This window comes from Mus musculus, chromosome 6 (genome assembly GCF_000001635.26).
Source record: "Mus musculus strain C57BL/6J chromosome 6, GRCm38.p6 C57BL/6J".
NCBI lineage: Eukaryota > Metazoa > Chordata > Mammalia > Rodentia > Muridae > Mus > Mus musculus.
The window spans coordinates 17,841,716-17,863,749 of record NC_000072.6 but is presented as its reverse complement, the minus strand read 5'-3'; the positions used below and the strand labels follow the sequence as shown (position 1 = coordinate 17,863,749).

Below are 22,034 nucleotides of genomic sequence, written 5' to 3'. Positions count from 1 at the left end.
TCCACCTTATGTTTCTGAGACAGAGTCTCTCCTTTCTCTCTTCTCTCTCCTCTCTATCTCTCTCTTAATCTTCTCTCCTCTCTCCTCTCTCCTCTCTCTCTCTCTCTCTCTCTTTCTCTCTCTCTCTCTCTCTCTCTCTCTCTCTCTCTCCCTCTCTCTCTCTTTTTGACTTCAGAGCTCACAGATTGACTAGACACACTGGCCCAGCAAACCTCTTGAATCCTCCAGTCCTTGACTTTTCAGCACTAAGACTACAGGTGTGCAGCGCCTGCCTTTTACAGAGGGGACAGAGATGAGAATATGGTCATCCCACCTGGGTGACAGGCACTTTACCAAGTGAGCCATCTCTCCAACCTTATGTTTTCTAAAGCATGCTTTAGAAAGTATAATTCTATTTTTATTATCATATGTGCTATGGTTGCAGACAGGAACCTAGCATAACTGTCTCCTGAGGGGCTTCATCCAGAAGTGGATGGAGGCAAATGCAGAGACCCACAGCCAAACATCAGGCAGATCCTGGGAAGTTTTGTAAAAGAGTCAGGGATAAACATGAGCAAGCAAGGGGTAAAGGACACTATAAGAAGGTTGACAGGGTCAACTAACCTGGGACAATGGGGACTAACAGAGCCTGGGCCACCCATCAGTGAGCAGGCAGAAACTGGTCCTATACCCACACACACATATTTGTAGCAAATGTGCAACTTGGTCTTCGTGTGGGTCTCCTAACAAATGGAATGGGGCTGTCATAGTTTCCATTCTCTGCCATTGGCTCCCCTTCCCCTTCTCTGGACTTCCCGGTTGGACCTCAGTGGGAAAGGATGTACCTAGTCCTGCTGGGACCAGATATCCCAGGGTGGGGTGGTACCCAGAGGGACTCCCCTTGGGGGAAATGGGGGAAGAGATTTGTAAGAGTGGGACTAGGAGAAGAGGATGGAGGGGGCCATGATCAGGATGCAAAGTGAATTAATTAATTAATTAATTAATTAATTTACAAAAGAAAATAGAATTTTTATTATAATAATTTAATATTACAGAAATCTTTTTTTTAGGTATAGTACAATTTTCTAGTTCCACATTATTTTCTTTTGCTTGTACAATGGTACTAAGGGTATCCTTAAAGAACCCCCCTTCTCAGGGGATCTTTATAGCCAAACTATTATATAATAATATACACTTTTCTTTTTTAGTCTTATATTGTAGTACTGCCAGAGTCCACATGTTGAGACTAGAAAGTAAATTGAGAATCGGATGGGAGACCTTGGCTGTCTTCTACTCAGCTAGGCACTAAAGAGATCTGAACAAGAATTAAAGCAGTGACACCCTTTATACTTCTTTTGCCTGAATAAGACAGTTCTTTTTCATAAGAATATTTGTTCATGTGTAATATATTTACAATTCTATTATGAAATGAATAAATCTTTAAAAAGTATCAGTTTTAATTTTTAAAAGTTGGTAAATATGAAAAATAAGCTTATACATATAAAATTTTGTGGTTTGAAATAATTTTAAAGGGACCCTGGGCCTATAGAGTTTTAGAGCTATTAACTTATAGTAACACCAATTTATAATTGAAAATTTGAATCATATTATATACAACTTTTCTTCACATAATGACATAGCTTTAAGATGATGATAAGGATGGAAATAAAAAATTCTTATTCATCATACTGTCCTCTGACAAATACTTTGGATCGATCTATTCATTGAATACTTTTACTCTGAGCATTTTTGATGTAAGCAGACTGCAGACTGTACTCTTTGGAGCGCTTACCAGATATGACCTCGAAAAAACACTTCCTAGAACACAGTGAACAGCACAAAATTGTTGGTCAGTAGTTAGATGGTACTTAAGACTCTGAGACTAAATGTTGTCACCCAGGATTGGCTAATTGGGAAGATGAAATCTTTTGATGTTAAGAACAGTGAGTGGAAGAATATCATGAGATAGACATAAAATACCTCTTCTACTCACATGTTGAAGGCCTAGCCACCAACACAACATTCGTTGGTGGGGGTTACTGGGGAAGTGAATGGATCATGAGGGCTTTGGTATAGTCAATGGATTCATACATGCATAATTCAATGTATAACTGAATGGATTATTGGGAAATGGTGGAAACTGTGGCAGTTAAGGCAGACTGGATCATTCACTGTATGCTTTTGAAGGCTCTATCTTAACCCTGGCCTTCACCCATCCTCCTCTTCTTCCTGACTGCCAAAACTTGGGTATATCCTTCTACCATAATGAATTGCCTTAAGCACGACCCAGAAACCATGCAGCCATGTGAATCTGAACTGACACCTTTAAAACTGTGAGTCAGCAAAAATTTTACTCTCTTTTCCTATCTCACGTATTTGTCGCTGTGACTAGACACTAACACAGAATGGTTTTCTAAAATTGAGGACATGTTTCCGAAGGCTATGACATCTGTGTCAACTGGGAGGACAGGAAACAAAAAGAAAAGTAATACTGTAGAAACAGTAAAATACAACAATTGAAGGAAATGGCTGAGACTTAAGGAAAACTACAGAGAGCAGGCCAAACACGTGGCATTTTAGAAGGGCTCCAGACTCTGGGAAAGACGACAAACACTGATCTGAAGGCAGCACAAGAAGCAAAGACGGCCACTACTCTTCACTGGTCTTTTACCTGGACATCAGCAAAAGGTCCAGCTTAGGTTATTCTTCCTACCCTTGATACCCCACAAAATTCCATCTGGGCAAAGCAGCCCTGCAGCCAAAGCTAGTAAAGTCTAGGGGTACTCTGGAGACCTGTGCCCAAAAAGAGTTCAGGCTACAAATGAAGCATACATAAAGTCTTTGCAGAAACAGATCTCCTTAGTTGCAGGAGCTCTAGTCTGGTACTCCTTAACGAGAAATGATTCTCCACTATTAATATCACCACTGCAACCTAGTGTATTTGGGAATGTCTGTAGACAACTGAAGACTGATGGGACATAGGTCGCTACAATACACAGGCCAGTCTGCCTCATCCTACAGGACAGCTTCTCATAACAGATGAATATATGACTCAGAATGTTCACAGAGCTGAGATCTGCAAAACCTGCTCTGAACAGATGATCACAGAAGCTTTTAGGTTCTGTTGGAGAGACAGACTAGTCCATCTTTATGGTTTATTCATATATATAACTTGAGAAGTATGACTAAGGAGTAAGAAGACATCTGCCTTGTGAATTCCATTTCAAATACATTCAAATAGGACCAAGGTAAGACAAATACATAGCTGTTACAAGGAGAAAGAAAAAGACAAAGCAGTGTTGCATACCAAACACCAATGATAAGAACCAAGACAATGGCTTTCCCTTGCATTTAAGACTGGAGAATGTGCAACTCCATTCATTCTGAATAGTCACCACATTGCAGCAAAGCTCCATGGCCAACATGGTCCCTTGGCTCTACCGACTTCCAAAACACGCCTTTTGCACTAAGGCGCTCCTATATGATTATTTGCAAAAGAGTTCTATGTAAACGGAGCTAATGCTCTAATAAAACAAAACGAAACAAACAAAACGAAACAAAACAAAAACCCTGAAACTGAAGTAGTTAACATGTTGTTCTAAGGATGGAGACGTTATTAATCTTGACAAGGGAGGGTCAAATGTACATTTACTTCATCAGTATTTCATGACAAAAATCCACTGTTTTATTTGAACAATTATATAATCTTGAGTCATGGAAACAAAAGGAATTCTCTTTAGCTACCTTCCCAGAAATCCTGTTGTTCTTTCAATGAGAGCACAGCAAGGTAACAGTTTGTGCTCCTTAAGGCTTCTCCAGAAAAACTTCTTTAAATGGTCCTGCTTCCAATGTAGATGGCAGTCTAACTCTGCCATTCCACTTTAAAATCTGCTCAAGGAAAATTTAAACTCATGCATATGGAGAATAGATAGTTATGTCTCATTGAATTAGTAGATCCTCCTGCCTTTATCAGAAGGCTTCCTGGAACCCAGTGTGCTATTCTCTCAGAGGAAATGTTCTGGAGAGACAGTTTATACACATGCTGTTAAAGCAGTTACCTCTTGAAGAAGTATGACTCACTCATCCAAGTGGAGTGAGGCAAGTCAGCCTGGGACAACCCTGTGCTACAGCCCAGCAGCGTTAACAAAAGGAGAGGCATCAACCTCTGTGTTCTGTATGGCATGCTAGGGCACTTATGAAGTTTCTGAAACATCACTTTCAATATTCCCCTTTAAAGCATATCTATCCCAAGACTGGCACTGCTCCTCATACGAATATGGTCAGAGATTCTATTGATGGATACTCCATAGCCTCTGAGGTGATGTGTATTGGTATTTTAAGAAATGAAAGATTGTTTTGATCTGTAATATAAAAGTCATACCTATGTATATGCAAATAAATATTCATATAATATGTAGATATATAGAGATATGTAAATAGAACCCAAAATAGATTATTTGATTGACTTATTCACTTGAGAAAACGAAATTGATTTGATGTAATGACGGATCAATTTCTCTAATCTATTTAGCAAACAGTGAAGGCATGAAATGTCATGCTCTACCTAGCAAATATGCATAGTTCTATGACAATTTCTAAAAATGAATGCTTAAGTTTTAATTTAAAAATAAAATTGGAATTATCTCAAGATGTCCTTCAAGACAACTGGCAAGAAAATCATCTGCATAACTTAAGTAATGGAAAATATGAAGAAACTATAAGCATGCAAATTGCATGCCAAGTGTGCTTGCCTTGTTTAATGAATCTCCTCACCAAGCAGAGGTTTCCTAATGGTGGGAAGCATTATTCCCTGCAAATGGAAGTTTAAGTGAGGAACCCACAGAAAAAATTGAGCTTCCTTGAGTCCAGGGCATGGCAAAGGCAGAGCCATGCCTCTTGACTGCTTGCTAGTGTCTCTCCCCCTGCATCCTAGACTTCCTCTCTAAACTTATATTTGGGCTTGATCAGTAAGTAGAATTGTAGATCGTAAGTAATATTGAGCCAAAAGACAACCATACTATATACATGGTGGATATATTGATTTTAAGCATAAGAAAATAAGCAGAAAAAGACCAAGGGAAACTATTGAATTAAAATAGCTAGAATTTGCTTTTGCTATGGAAATGACTAAGTACATTTTAAGATGTTCCTCTGTGTATTATACCTGCTCCAGGTTAATTAAGGGTAAGAATAAGAGATAAGCAGAAGGAAGGGGAGGAGGAGAAGGAAGAAGAGGAGGAGGAAGAAGAGGAGGAGGAGATGATGGCAGTGACAATAAGAACAAAGGTAAAGGATTAATATGACTGGATGATGTTAAGATGGAGAAAGAAACACTCTCTCACTCCATCCTTTGTTAAGGTCCCAGCTCTGTTCAGCCACAGAAACTGGTAGAGTTTCTTTGTTGTATAAGGTGATGAAACTTCTAGAAGCTGAAAAGTTTTAAGAACAATTTATGTCTCCTCAGAAACCTCCTTTTCTTAAAGTTAGCTCTTATGTGATATAATGAATATGTTTTAAATTTTCTCTTCAATTAAAAGAATTTCATCCTGGGTGAGCTCATATCGCTTTCTTTCTTTTTTTTTATTAGGTATTTTCCTCATTTACATTTCCAATGCTATCCCAAAAGTCCCCCATGCCCACCCCCCACTCCCCTACCCACCCACTCCCCCTTTTTGGCTCTGGCCTTCCTCTGTACTGGGGCATATAAAGTTTGCAAGTCCAATGGGCCTCTCTTTCCAGTGATGGCCAACTAGGCCATCTTTTGATACATATGCAGCTAGAGTCAAGAGCTCCAGGGTACTGGTTAGTTCAAAACGTTGTTCCACCCATAGGGTTGCAGATCCCTTCAGCTCCTTGGGTATTTTCTCTAGCTCCTCCATTGGGGGCCCTGTGATCCATCCAATAGCTGACTGTGAGCATTCACTTCTGTGTTTGCTAGGCCCCGGCATAGTCTCACTAGAGACAGCTATATCAGGGTCCCATCAGCAAAAGCTTGCTAGTGTATGCAATGGTGTCAGCATTTGGAGGCTGATTATGGGATGGATCCCTGGATATGGCAGTCTCTAGATGGTCCATCCTTTTGTCTCAGCTCCAAACTTTGTCTCTGTAACTCCTTCCATGGGTGTTTTGTTCCCAATTCTAAAAAGGGGCAAAGTATCCACACTTTGGTCTTCGTTCTTCTTGAGTTGCATGTGTTTTGCAAATTGTAACTTATATCTTGTGTATTCTAAGTTTCTGGCCTTTCTCTACACAAAGAATAAACAGGCTGAGACATAAATTAGGGAAACAACACCCTTCTCAATAGTCACAAATAGTATAAAATACCTTGGCGTGACTCTAACTAAGGAAGTGAAAGATCTGTATGATAAGAACTTCAAGTCTCTGAAGAAAGAAATTAAAGAAGATCTCAGAAGATGGAAAGATCTCCCATGCTCATGGATTGGCAGGATCAACATTGTAAAAATGGCTATCTTGCCAAAAGCAATCTACAGATTCAATGCAATCCCCATCAAAATTCCAACTCAATTCTTCAACGAATTAGAAAGAACAATCTGCAAATTCATCTGGAATAACAAAAAACCTAGGATAGCAAAAACTCTTCTCAAGGATAAAAGAACCTCTGGTGGAATCACCATGCCTGACCTAAAGCTTTACTACAGAGCAATAGTGATAAAAAAAAAAAAAAAAAAAAAAAAAAAGGCATGGTACTGGTATAACGACAGAAAAGTAGACCAATGGAATAGAATTGAAGACCCAGAAATGATTCCACACACCTATGGTCACTTGATCTTCAACAAGGGAGCTAAAACCATCCAGTGGAAAAAAGACAGCATTTTCAACAAATGGTGCTGGCACAACTGGTGGTTTATCATGTAGAAGAATGCGAATTGATCCATTCCTATCTCCTTATACTAAGGCATATCGCTTTCATAATCTTTCCTTTCCCTCTCCTGTCCTCTGGCTCATCCTCCAGAGGCAAGCTGAGAAAGGTCTCTCAGTCTGCCCAGGCCTGTGTGCAGCTCAGGAACTCAAAGCTGAGCAGGAGGCCACCGCTGTAAGCTCCTGGGTCACTTTGCTTTTATAGAGGCTGTTAGTGATATAAGCTTCTAATTTAGGAATATAGTAGAAAAATGAAGTGCTGACAATGGATTTTTTGAGATAGTTTTTAAAAGGAAAATTGCAGATGCAATTCACATTGATATCAGCTTTTGATGAAAATGATTCTTACTAATGACAACAACCAAAACTGAAGACAAAAGTCCCTTAAGTTGTTTTCCCTTCGAACCACTGTTCTGTCTTGTAGGGATACAGTCATGGCCTCCTTGGGTCTCTCTTGCTTACAACTTTTCCTTCTTCATTCTCCCTTGAACTTCATTACAGGAGTTTAGCACTTGGACTGAAACCCAGGTCAACATGCATGCTCAGCATGTGACCTGCTAATAAGCCAAATCACAATCCCTTTGATCAGTAGATCTTGTGATAACCACAACTAATAAAGTAGCCCGGTTCTCAGGAGTCATGGGAAAGTGGTTGAAATCACTACCATGGGAGTCGCTTATTATAATATTAATTTGAATGTAACTGGATGGCCCATAATTCATTTCCTAAAAGCTATGTACTGAATAAATAAAGCATCTACCCCTTCCCAAGGCTCAGGGCTCACTGCAGAAGGGGCATGAAGATGGACTGTGGGAAGCTGAGGAGTAAAGGACGACAGTGAAGCAGTGTTCTCCAGACATGACAGGAAGTAGAAAGAATGAACTCACAGAGCTGTGGCTGCATTCATGAGACCAGTACAAGATTCGGTCAACCCAAACCCCAACATGGAAAGTGTAGACACTAACTCCCACTCCTCGCTAAGGAGCTATTGGCAACTGATGGCTACTGGGAGAAGGCTACCCATCTTCTAGGAGCTGGCCCTATACCACACACCACACACAATATACCATATACTATACACCACACACCACACACATACACCATACACATACACCATATGCTATACTCATGTACCATACAACATACATATATACCATACACCATAAACATACACCATACACATATATCATACACATATACCATATACATATAGCATACACATATACCATACACCATAAACATTAAATTTTAATATTACATACATATATACCATACACATACACCATACAAATACACATATACCATACATCATACACCATAGACCATATACCATACACTATACACAAACTGGTAGCACTGAGTGGACTCAATGTATAGAAAAACAAAGAACACATGAAATTGGGAGGAAATATTGAGGCAGGAAAATTCTCAAACAATTAAAAATAATTAAAGTAATGGAAATGAAAATACCTTGACCTAAAGTTTAAAAATAAAAAAGTAAATTATCTAAAATGGCCAATCTCATTATTGGTTTCCTGCTGACAGTCGCAAAGGCTGATTCATAAGGATACCTACTGAGATTTTAAAAAATATGTCAGTCACACTATATTAAAAACTTTGTGTATTATCTCGTTTAAACCTTACAGGAAGCTTGCGAGGTTATTGTAAAAACTGCTGTTACTTTACGGATAAGAAAAATAGAGCACAGAATTAAGAAAATTGCCCCAGATTGTTCACTCTGTCAGTGGGTCATTTGGAAGCTGGCTTAGGCACTTATGTGACTATGGTATTATCATGGCTCAGCCTTCGAGGCCCATTTGCTCAGGTCCACTGCTACCAACCCAGGCTAGGATGTAAACTCACATCTCTCATCATCTTCACTGCTTCTCTGGTCCTTCCAAGTCTCCGGGCACACATCGCCAGCCTTCTTTTGATATAGACTAAGACATTGGTGTCTCGTCCTGAGAAGAGAGATAAAACATCAAAAGTTAAAAAACAAATCAATAAAAACCGAGAGCATTAAGTTAAGCAGCAAGAAAAATGCAGAGGCCAAGGAGCTAAAGGGATCTGCAACCCTATAGGTGGAACAACATTATGAACTAACCAGTACCCCGGAGCTCTCGACTCTAGCTGCATATATATCAAAAGATGGCCTAGTCGGCCATCACTGGAAAGAGAGGCCCATTGGACTTGCAAACTTTATATGCCCCAGTACAGGGGAACACCAGGGCCAAAAAGGGGGAGTGGGTGGGCAGGGGAGTGGGGGTGGGTGGATATGGGGGACTTTTGGTATAGCATTGGAAATGTAAATGAGCTAAATACCTAATAAAAATTAAAAAAAGAAAAGAAAAAAAAAAAAAGAAAAATGCAGAGGCTCATTTGTGCTACCCTGGTCCTTTGGCCTTGCTATTGCCCAGAGCACAGAGGACCTACTCTGTTAACTGTAGAGTGTGTGCAGAGTAAAGCAAACACACTGAGATGCGCAGAGGCCAGGACGGTGACTGGTTACCCAATCTGTGCTTTTGAGTTCAACGTGTGGACGATTTGACAATAAATAAAATCTCTGTCATTCGCGGCCGAGAAAATGAACACACCAACATTGCATGCAGTTTACAAGCAAGAATTCCACATTCCGTAAGTGTGCATGCTTTTGGTAAAGATGCTGAGGGGTGAATCTCGGGTTGCATCCTGATGAACTCTTTTTTTTTCCATTCTTGACATTAACTCTGGAGAAGCCTCATCTTGAACTTCTGGTTCATATTATTCTTTCTCTAACACTAGTGACATCATAATCATCTCCAGGTCCCAAAAGCAGTTGGTTTTAGATGGCAATATAACACATTCCAGATACGACAACAGTACATGCAGCAGAAGGAAAAACTACCCTAGTGTGAGAGACAGCACTGACAAGCTAAACAGCTACAACAATAGTCACGAAAATGGCCCCTACAAAGTATATTAGCAACTTCTTATCTTAATCTTTTATTTAATTATGTATTTTGGATATGTTTCCAGACCAGTGAGAACATGCATATGCTTAATCCTCAATAAAATTACTGTGTTTGAGAAAAATATGACACACCTGTTATGGATTAAGTACATGTATGATACTCGGCTATTAAAAGATGTTGAGACCAAAGTCTGAGTATTTCAAGTTTTAAACAATGAGAACAAGATGTGTGCTGAAAAACTGCCAAGTACCTACAAATTATTTTAAAGATGTGATTATATTTTTGGATAGATTTAGGCAACAGGTTGAAAGGATTTAATTTAGAGAAGAAAAGAAAGAAAATGTCTTGTTATATTATAGGTTGTATAGTTTGTGCATTAATTTTCATTTAGTTCACAAAATGGCCATTTACTACACATCTTCAAATACACTGCTATATTTTTATAATGGCCTAAGTGCTACATATACTCACTGCAGAATAAAGCTGCAAGCCTGTGTATAGACAGCTTGTGTGGACATACTCCCCACACGTGTCAGCTATAATGTAATGATATTGCTGGCACCTGAGACCAAGAGTCTGATTCAGTCTGATTCTAGACCAAATCCAAGTTTAATATTAAAATTTAATTATATAATGTCAACTATGAAGGACATATAGCCCTACTTTTCAAACTAAAGGAGAGAGATGAAGTGAGAGAAATTCTACCTAAAAGAAACAACCCACATTTTTGTCAGACCACGAAAACACTTTTCTCCCACAAGAATCACTGGATTTCTGTTTAAATAACCAACCAAGATGAGCCAAGGGGCTGAGGGAACTCCAGTGATTACTTCGTCTTACTTCTATCCTGTTCCCACAAAGTGTTTCAGGTTCTCAGTTTAGGGTGCTGAAGTAAAGAGTCTTAGCCTTTTAAAAGTTATTTTACAAAAACAGTATTATTTTAAGAAAACACCAGTGATGAAGAACTCGTGGTTCTTTCTCTCTCAACGATAATACTAATGTTTCTTCAATAATAACTAAATGCCAATAGACTATAACCAATAAAAGATTTATTCTAAATTGTCCTTTTTTCAATCCTGCTCCGCAAGACTTAGAGGATAACATTTTTATGATGCTAAAAACCAGTTTATGTTCAGTTATTAAACTGGACTTAAAGCTATGAGATGGAGAAACAGCTGAGATGAAACCACTAAAGAGAAGAAGCAGAAAGCAATTCTGGGGAGAAGTTTTAAAAGTTATTGTGGTAGAAGATGCATGGAAGGCTTTGGAGGGAGGGAAGGGAAGGGAGAAATGATGAAATTATTGAACTCAAAAAGTTGTTTGTTTATGGCATCGCTGTTGGTTTACAGCAATGAAATTCTGTGGGCGTGAATAAGCATGTGAATATAAGGTTAACCAAGTTGGCAGTGTGCTAAGTGCCTTATCTAACAGAATCCAAGAGAGGCCGGTTCTGAGCCAGACTGAACCTGTGGTCTAATTAACTCTCCCATTCCGATCCCTCAGCACAACACCCTGGAGGAAACCTTACTGTGTTGAGCTTCATACTGGGACCCATGATGTTGTAGCTGCTGAGAGCGCCGGTAACAACCATCTCCAGCCTTCAGGGCCTGCTTAAAGAGTTTTTCTGCTTCAGCAATAGTTGTCGCTTCTTCTTCCGCCAAGAGAATGTACGCAGTTGCACACCTGTCCATTCAGATATTACAAATTACAAATCCAAGGACATTGCAGTAGACTGTGGGAGTTCATGCAGAAGGGCAAGGAGTTACGTCAAACATGCAGCATGGCCAACTGATTCATGCACCTGTTTGCAGCTGTTGACACAGTAATGGTACAAAGAAACACCTATAGTTTAGCTTGAGCGGTATAATGTGTACTGTTAGGAACATGGGGCTCACATATGACTGGGCCCCTTCTTAATCTGTCACCTGGGGCAAGGTGTCACTCTGCTTCCCTGATGGAGAACATGGGGTCTACTTCGTGTCTTTGTGAAGGTTCGGAAGATGCTTTCTGTGGAGTGCTTAGTGTAGCAGTCAGCACTGAGGGAACGCTCAGTGACCGTCAGCTAATAATGAAGAGTTTAATAACTACTAGGGGATGGGTCTGTCCAACACTTCAAGAATTACACGTTTCCTTTTTCTTTACTGGATACAGACTGTTTTCACTGCAAGAATTTTTTCAGAACATAAAATTCACTAAATCAAGTCTCTGACTGAAAAACTGAGTGCAGCACTGTTTTAAACTCCCAGAGCAATGCTGATTTTCTGCATCAGAAAACAGAAGAAAAACCTGGAAACGTAGTTTCTGGAAAGCTCAACCTCTGATGCAGTCACACAACCTAAGGAGAGTCCAACCTCACGCCTCTAACAAGGAACTGTCATTTGCTGCTGAGTATACAGTAAACATTGTGCCTGGCACTAACCATATCAAGTCACATAACCCTTTCAACAACTCTCTGAGGCAGGAAGCCAAAAAGGCTATGCAGTTAACTAATTAGCACAGGAGGCTTTTAAAGATGCAAACCTTCCAAAGCATACAAAGAACAACCTGTTGTCAGAGAAGGGGGCCAGAACAAACCACATGGGTGTTAATCTGCACTCATCCCTTTCATCTTCTTCACTGCTCCTCTGTGGCCAGGGCCCTATTTCTCTCCATCAGACCACAAGGGAGGAAATAAACAGAAATTAAAACTAAATGTTACTGTTTGAAAACTGCCAAGCCAGCTAGGAGAAAATATGAGCTTCTCCGATAATGTTAAGTTTGGGAGTCACCTGATCCCTAGGGATGGGAAGAGTCTTACCAATTCTTCATCCTGTCCTTCTAATTTCAAGTATGAGCCATTGGTGAGGCTTTAAGTAAATATGATAAGGTAGGGAGAAAATACCTAGAATAAAAGCTAGAAAATCAATTACTATGGAGGGCAGGGTAGAATATATTACTTGAAAGAATAACTATGATGCTAAAACTGTCTCGTGATTTTCTGAAGGGAACTACTGGGGTAGGCATCAGAGAAATTACTTAAGGTTTCAGACGCCTGCACACAAAAAAAGCTTTAGGGTGATGAACTGGATACTTAGATAATAGTAACAGTAGACAAAGCTTTAAAGGAATTCACTATAGGATTTCAGCTGGTGGGTGGGGGACTCAAGAATAGTTAGGACTAGGCTGTTTGCTCTCTGTGTTCTTATTTCACATAGCATTCTTAGGAGGAGAGGGAAAATAGCCGTACTAGCCAAGAAACATGTCTATGTGGGAACTCGTGAGTTTGGGGTAGGAACATGCTAGAGCTTGTGCATGAAAGAGAGAGAGAGAGAGAGAGAGAGAGAGCAATAGAACTGCTAATGGTCAGGAGACAGAACAGGATCTCAGCTTGGTGGAAGATGGGTATGATGCATCTTTGTCACAACACAATACACACACAGAAGCAAGAAGTGTGGTGATGGAGTGTCAACCATCCAGATATTGGCTACAAGTCTCGTTTGGTTAGAAGTAGGGTGCCCAACAGGTTCTTGACTTACTTTGGTAACAATTTTATCTCCCAGATGGTAGAGGAAGCAATTAGGGGAACTTCAACTCTGGACCTAATTCTGACCAAGAAGAAAAAAATAGTCGGTGAAATGAAAACTGATAGGAACATTCAGGGAGAGTTACTATGTCATTCCAGAGTTCAGGGCGGTTGAAGAGGAGGAGGCAGACTGAAAATTCATAGGAAAGAGGCATGACTCAGTGGCATGAGATGCAGTATGGAAAACGGCTCAAGACAACAGAACAGCTTCCACATGTCCAACTGCCATCGTGATGACAAATAACATCTCAGGGAGGCTACAGGGGTGGCACTATGGAGATATGGCCCAGGTCATACTTTTAAAGAACATGCAAACAAGATGGAAGATGAGAAGAGGGCTGGGATGGACTGCGAGGAGTGGGATGGTTCATAAGAATGACAACAGGAGAGCTCAAGTTACAAATCAGCAAGGGTTGGCTAACATAAATCAATAAAAGGAAAAAACATACAAAACCCACTCAGGACAACTATCCATCCTCTGTCTAAAATTATGTTTAAAGTCCGATGGTTCCCCCTTTCCAATTTCTCCAAAATCACCACAAAAAAAAAGGCAAAAAAAAAAAAAAAAGGCAATACAACAACATTAAAACAAAGGTTTATGGCTAATAGTGGTAGATAATAAAGAGAAAAGGAAACTATTATTGCTTCTTACTCCTGGCTTCTTTATCAAGGAGAATGAATGACTGTCAGACTAAAAAGGAGAGAAGAAATTAAACTCTAAAATGGGTAAAAAAGATGCAAGACAGCACACCAGTAATGCATTCTAAATGAGCTACTCTTCTGGGAGGGGCAGACCCTAGTAAGCCAATGGACCTTGCAGGCAGGACATAGAACTGCACTCTATGGAGAGCTGCGGAATCACAAAGAATAGAGACTACAAGACAAGAGGACACATGTGGCATACACTGTCAAAACAGGAAAGAAAGCTGACCTCCTAAATGATGGAACAGTGATTCTGAAAGAAACTCCAATGGATTACTAAAGAAATGACCTCTAAGCACATTAAAAATAATAATAAAAAAAATAAACGAAGCAGAAACCACTAGAAGCCAGCTTAAATGGCTGAGAATAAATAACACAGGGTTGCTAGCTTCATTTTCCTGAATAGACTTACTATAAATTAAAGCTCTCTATCCACCTGACATTCTTAAGATCAAAATGGAGAAATATGGATTGAATCACAGGGTAACTGGGCGCCTGGTAACTGGTTGAATAAAACCAAAGAAATGTGATTCATGAAGACATGAGCCTGCAGGGTAGTCTCTACATGCCAGGCCCCAGAGCTTTGCCTTGGGCCCTGATCATTTTCTCAGAAACATGAATCACAAACAGAAGTGCACGCTCTCTCTCTCTCTCTCTCTCTCTCTCTTTCTCTCTCTCTCTCGCGCGCACACACACACACACACACACACACACACACACACACACACACACACACAGCAGGCATATTAAACTTATAGAGGACGGGAGAGTGAAAAGCATGTAGCATGACAGAGTTGGAAACCACGCTGATTCAGGGTTACGGTGGCAGGATCTGAAACTGAGTGACTCTTTTTTTTTTTATTTCCAAGACCCCTCTGGAGAAGATTCAGTACACTTCTTGAGAAAAAAAAAAATCATAAAATAGTTTAACAATGACCACTTGGCAAGGGCCCTATTGAGGTGATTCAAGCACCAGATGGGTGGCTGAGCTAAGTGACCTTTAAGGTTCCTGCCAACCCTAAGTTTTAATGACTTTGATATTAAGAATCTCATTTTCTGAGATCTCAGAAGGAATTCCCAGCCTTCCTTGGTAACCCAAAGAATGTTTACCAACAGAAAAGACAGTGTTTCCTCTTTTTATCATCTTAACATTAAAATTTTAGCTTTTCATCACCATTTATCTTTTCTGAAGTTGCTGTTTCTTCCTCTAGCAGAAGTCACATCTAGAAGCCCAGATGCACAGATGAGCATTCTATATCTAGAAAGGAAGGAGCATCCCTGTGAAAATGTTCTAGATCTCCCAAGAAATGTACTTAGCTTATGTTTTCACAATATGCCAAGGGTATCCCTTGAAGGGTTGAACCTTAAGGGTACTGAGCTTTGTTCTAAAGGAGCTAAACCCCTAACACACACACACACACACACACACACACACACACAGAGCTATCCTTCATAGAAATAAAGCTTTAGAAAGTGCCACCCTTGGAAATAGACTGCATTTCTAATGCAGAGCTTATCAGAAGTGTACCGTCAATGATGACTGAGAATACTCAGCCTAACGTGTCTTCATTTACTAGCAACTCTGTTCCCTACTTACTCGTTTATCTCCAAGGCTTCATGAGCTGCAGAAATCCTGGCTTGAGGGTTCCTTTCTCTCCAAGCTTTTTGCATTACTAGTTAGAACAAAAGGAATAACTCAGGTCACCCTACTACATGAAATTCAATGCCTATCTGTAGGGCAATAAGCAGTTAGCAGATTTAACTGGAACACTTTATAACTCAGGAAGTCAGCTCATATCCCTAAAGTCACACAAGGAATCTGAATTGCTATTTCACTGTTCTTCAGTTGCCGATAGCAAACGCTTTGTGTGAAGATTAAATTATAGGTGTAAATATTATACACTGAAAAGGTCAAGAAAACAAGCTATAATAAAGAATTCATATCTTTTGTTTTTAATAAATACTTGCTGTTAGAAAACATATTTTGCAATTTCTATTTTATGGCCAGGCCATCCTGAATGTACCTGTTCCCATCTGAAGTGACTCTCAGTTCTTTATTCCTTCTATAACATCTAATTTCTATTCAACATGTTCCAAAACATTTGCTACGAGTGCAGAATATGTGAAAGTTTAAACTATGCAGAGCAAGTGAACCGAGGTAAACTGCCATAGAATTTTGCTTGACACGGATATTTGTGACTCAACTTCCCTGAAAATCTAGCTTTTATGTATCAGAGAAGCTTGTGAATATATTGGAAGAAGCTTAGTGCCCAGGAATATTAATCCTAGTATGATATTCAATAATAGCAGCAAGGACTTTAAAAATAACAATATCCTTATAAAATTTGATAATTCATATTTTATAAGTCAGTTTCTTATAGGGTAGTCATTTATATTGAATGAATCCCAACTCGAGACAGGGTTTCTTTCTGTAGCCCTGGCTGTCCTGGAACTCACTCTGTAGACCAGGCTGGATTCAAACTCAGGGATCCGCCTGCCTCTGCCTCCCGAGTGCTGGGATTAAAGGCGTGCGCCACCCCCACCTCCCCTATTCGCCAAATCCCAGCTTCTAATCAGAATATGATTAAGGAGACCCTCATTCCTCACCTTTGAAGTTTACCTCACCTTGTGTGTTTCCAAATACATAGAGCTTACTTTGATATTTTAAAATCATGTTCTAGAGAATAATAAGCCTTATTTCTACATTGATAATCATTGTGGATAAATTTCATATACATATTCCGTATGAATTCTTGTTTGTATTAGTCAATTTAATTTTTTATTCATTGGCTAGAGAGAGAGGAAGAGAGAGAGGGATGCACATGTGTGTGCGTGGGCATATACGTGTAGTCCAAAGGATAACCTCGGGTGTCAGTACTTGATCCACCTTTCTTTTTCTCCCCACTTCCCTTTTCTTCCCTTTTGTCCTTCTTTTGAGACAGGCCTGGATCTCATCACATAGTTGAAGCTGACTGGCCAGCAAGCCCCAGGGATCCACTTGTTTCGGCCTACTCAGAGTTGGGATTACAACGATATGCTACCAAATCTGGGTTTTCTTTCTGTTTACATGGATAAGGCATCAAGATCAGGCCCTCATGCTTACAGGGCAAGAACTTTACCTCCTGCTCTATCTCCCTAGCCCTCCTTGTTCTTCTTATAGAGCCCAGGCCGGCCTGCAACTCCCTACATAGTTCAAGCTGGTCTCAAACTAGATGTCCTCCCTCGGTCGCCTCCTGTGTGTTGAGATTACAGATGTGCGCCAGCAAACCTAGCTGTAGAGCAGACATTACAACATCAGAACCAGGATTTGGAACAAGCTGGAAAACTTTCCCAGCCCTAAGTATCTGAAGGGTTTTCCATACTTGCATCTGCAGGGCGAAGATGATCTGAATCACAAGTAAAGAATGTCTGGTGGTCCTGGGCAGAGAGGTTCATGTCATAGTAGGTCAGAGGCTCTCGTCCTGTGACCCAAGTGTACCTGTCAGGTGCAAATATGATGGTTAGACAGTTTTGAGAAAGGAAAAAGACCTATAAAGGAGGAAGGTGCACAGAGACTGAAATGCAAACCACTATTGAGCATTAAAATACCTTTGTTCATGAACACCATATTTTTTTTAAAAATCCTGCCCTGGGTTGAGAGAAAGCTCAGTGGGAAAGAGCACTGAGTGTTCTTCCAAAGGACTCCTGTTGGATTCCCAGCAACCACATGGCAGCTAACAAGTGTCTGTAACTCCAGTTGCAAGGGGAATCCAATGCTGTCTTCTGGCCTCCCTTGGCATTGCATGCACTTGGCACACAGACACATGCAGGCAAACCAACCACACACATAAAATTAAATAAAAAAAAAAACCCTCAAAAAAGTCATCCTGTTCTTCCTTCGGGAATTATATAGCACAAAATACACATATTCTCTTGGTTTTGCCTTAACATTTTAATAGTCTTTGCTAATGGAAAACTTCCCTAATTGTTATTACAAATAGATATTTCCCCAAACTATGAATTTCTAATTTGCCTAATTACTTCACTCTATTAAGTTGCAATATAACTTCTCTGGAATCCATATCATGAAGTTGCAGAGCCTTCAGAATCCGGGGTCTGTATGATATATATTGAAAAGAGTATAACTGCAACAGAAGGCAGTAAGGTAGCTCAGCAAATGGGCTATTTGCAACCACTCTTGAAAACCCAAGTTCAAGGTCTAGGACCCACACAGTGCAAGGGAAGAACAATTCCCACAAGTTTTTCTCAGAGTACTACATGCAACATACATACACAGACATTAATAATTTTTTCTAAGAATAAGTACAATAGAAAACAATCACAACCTATAACTTTGTATATTATTCCAAACTAGAATGCCAAAGTATCTATAAAACAGAAAACTCAAACCACTTGATGACTGTATCCCCAAATGCGGAAGCTGTTGGATGTGGTGGCATGCTATAATCCCAGAACTCACTTGTGAGGCAAGAGGATCGGGAGCAAAGGCACCCAGCCACCAAGCAAGTTCTGGACAATAAAACCCTGTCTCCAACTGAAGAGAAAAGGAGGTAGGGGAGGAAGAAAGAGGAGAAGAGCTGGAAACGATGGAGGATCAAGAAGGGGGGAGGAAAGTGATAACACACTATTCCGTGACCCCTAAATGAACCAGAGGCAGCACTTGCTATCTTTGCTCTCTAAACCACTCATTCATTTCTCACTGGCAAGACTCACCGATTATATTCCGCACCCCTAAACAGATTCAGTGGATTTCGCCATACTTTGCATTCTGTAACAAAGAGGAATATGAAATGACATGTAAGTCAAATGATATTAAGAGCTAATTAATTCAGTAAAACACCCTTCCTGACCATTTGATAAGAATATATGATTCTCCATCCTTTATGTAGGAAACTGAAAAACAAAACACAACCCTGGAGATTAATCAGGCACTGAGAGTTCTCAGGCACTGGGACAGGGGAAATGTCACCTAATCTCTAGGCTCAAGTTTCCTCATATTTCAAATGCTAGTGCATGCCAACATCAGCTACTGTGTAACTTTGTGTGGTCATTCTATGAGATTTGAGCAGATTTTATGAATTAACTTTCAACAATAAAGGAAAAAAGTACATATTCAAATGGGACTACTTTCTGTCACTCTAGCACATATCTCTCAATGACATTATCCTTGACAAACTACAGCTCTGCAACAACACAGAGCACTAGACTTGGTCCATTAGGATGATGGCAATTTTTATTTGGAGATAACTCACTAGATTAATATTGCTTTTCTAGGAAGGGATAAGAGAATTAATGTTACCACAATTGCAGGAAGAAGTTCTATGAAAATAAATCATTTTGGAGCATCTTCACATCTTTTACTTATACTGACAAAGCAGAGAGCAACAGTCTAATGTCATGTTGTGAATTACTAAAAGTATATCTTGTTATACAAGGTGCACAGAAACTAAGACCATGGGGCTTTCACTTAGAGAAGTCCATCACAAGGTTTAAGGTCATGTTATAGTGAGCATGTGATTGATAAACTACAGTTGTTTTCACACATCCTATGAAGACTACCTAATAATTCACAACACTAGATTTCTCTGGATAAGTACAGTTTTGTTAGAAAATAAAACTCACTTAACCAGAGTCAAAACATCAGTCCTCAAAGAACATACCCGCTAATGTGTACAGTCACAACTACGGCAGAAAGTCAAGAGACCAAGAGTCAGAAGATGATTCATTAGGACTCTACAGCAGGCCTGTTCATCCAGCAGCCTCCACCATCCCTCCAGCAGCCTCCACCATCCCTCCACCCACATGCGCATCCATCTACCCAGTAGTTATTACTTTTAACAGTGGAAGAGACATGTAAAGCACCATTCTGTATGACCCCTTTAGTTTACTGCTGAATAGTAAAGCAGGTACCAACTTACCCTGGGGTGTACGTTTTCATGTAAGAGACATGAATTTATCTCTAAAGTAAGTTGGTCTCACTTTACATTTACTCAGTTTATAATGGCACAAAAATTTGTCACTTGACATAATTTGTCACTTAATGCAGCATGTATGAATTCTGTCCTTAAGAAAGAAACTGAGATTTGATAGTTATCACTTCATATGACACTAACTAGAAAATTATGTTTCCTTTAGTTAATTATTTGCTGTCCAAACAAAAAGCCCATTAGAAGGGTCATGAACACTGTGATTCCAGATCTTGGCTTGAAACATGGTGGTCAGCTGAACAGTTGTGATTCCTGTCCTTAGAGCTGGTGCACCTCTAACTCCACCTCCTCTGACTGTTCTTCAATTAAACTCAAGTTTCATCATAAATCCTTCAAGGTTTTTAGTTAACATAAAGTAAGCTGTGTCTTTCGTGAAATGATAAAAAAAATGTACAATAAAACATGGATATTTGAAAAGATATTTCTTCTCATATTTAATTTGATTAGAAATACCATTTTACAAAAAATTCTGTCAAACAGTTTTCTCCAACAAGTATGTTATTATAGTGCCAAAGGAAATAAGCACCATTCAAAACCCAATTGACAAATTAGGATGAAAATTATCTTTGGTTAAATTTCAACCCTATCACCTCAGTTTAAGCAAAATATTTCTAAGGAAAAATAACTCTAAAAAGAAATACTGTGTGTACCTCAGATAGTCACCAAGCCGTACTGAAGAACACTCAGTTTAGGAATTTCCAAAAAATAGCCAGCAGGGGGTGCTGCAAACGTTCTGAAATGTTAAATTTATCACTTAAAGAACTAAGCTCTTGTTAACTTGATGTTGTGAAACTGTTCTGTATTAACTTTTAAACTAACCCTGAAACTTAGAAACTGAGATGCAATTAGCTGCAGCAGATGTGAAGGGGGAAAGGCGCTGACAAAGTGCAAAGCCATTATCTTCCCAGATTACATTGTTGAAATTTAGGGCCCAAGGCAGGCTATTTTTCCTTAAGAAATAAGCAATATAAAGGTCATCTATATACACACAGCAAATTCTTGCCTTAAGTGATGTGATTCATCTTTGCTGCTCTTTTCTATAATCTTTACTATGGAAAATTGTTTTAGCATGAAATTGACTCCAGAGAACACACCCCATAAATATCAGTTGCCTGGTGTGGCTTAGTATACCATGAACAAATGATATAAATGCCAAACATGAAGATTCCAGAGAGACGGACCTCCACAGGGCAAGAGAGCTAACACATAAATGCTTTTCTTGTGTATCCTTTTGGGGAATGAACTTATTTCAGATCATATTTCAAATTTACCCTTCAAAAAGAATGTTCCATTCTTCATTATCTTCCTAAAATTTCGAGACAACTGGGAAGCACTCAAAGTCAACTGGGACTCCATTAGGCGCTTGCTCACATCATTAAGAGTCTACTTGTAAGTATGCTCCTAATACAAGAATACTCTCTGTGCTTTGGTTGTCAGTGTCCATAACAGAGTCTCCAGTCATAGCTCTGATGGAAATGTTGTGACCTCAGCATGTATGAAAGAATACCAAAACTCAAGGGGAGAGGAACCAGCTACCATTAAAACAACACGACATTTCCCAGTCTATAGAGCACATATACTTCTTTGTCAAAATGGGACAGTTGTTTCTATGTGGGAAACAAAGAACATAAAACATAATCCATTAAGGATTTCTAAGGCAAGTGCTGGATGTTTCCCCAGGTCCCACTAAAACCTTCCATCACTACCATCAGCACTTGGTACCTTTGACCCAGTTCCTGGGCTAGATGCTTTTATGTCAACTTGACACAAGCTGCAGTCATCTGAGAGGAGGGAGCCTCAAATGAGAAAATTCCCTCTGAAGATAAGCCTGGCTGGCATTTTCCTGGCATGAGTGACTGGTATGGGCAGCCCCAGTCCTGTGTAGACGGGGACTCACCTGGTTCTGTGCTGAGATTACAGCCTCCAGCCTCTTCATCACAGCAGAAATAGCAACTTTTATCATAGTGTAAGCTT

The 22,034-nt window shown here is 39.7% G+C and overlaps 1 protein-coding gene across 19 annotated transcripts in view; it reads right to left on the bottom strand.

Annotated features, from left to right (window-relative positions):
• Positions 1–22,034, bottom strand: part of St7 (suppression of tumorigenicity 7) — a 249,123-nt gene that overhangs the window by 79,274 nt on the left and 147,815 nt on the right. For 12 of the 19 annotated variants that reach the window (XR_868764.3, XR_868763.3, XR_377290.4 and 9 more), the window contains 6 exons: positions 18,787–18,841; positions 17,436–17,551; positions 15,671–15,746; positions 13,325–13,393; positions 11,338–11,492; positions 8,722–8,819 (listed from right to left, as the gene is read on the bottom strand). Coding sequence is in view for 9 of the 19 variants with exons in the window: in XM_011241075.3 (XP_011239377.1) it covers positions 8,722–8,819; positions 11,338–11,492; positions 13,325–13,393; positions 15,671–15,746; positions 17,436–17,551; positions 18,787–18,841 (569 nt within the window). In the remaining 10 variants the exon portion in view is untranslated. The remainder of the gene's footprint in view (positions 1–8,721; positions 8,820–11,337; positions 11,493–13,324; positions 13,394–15,670; positions 15,747–17,435; positions 17,552–18,786; positions 18,842–22,034) is intronic. The other 7 variants (XR_003956242.1, XR_003956244.1, XR_003956245.1 and 4 more) reach the window with 1 other exon arrangement.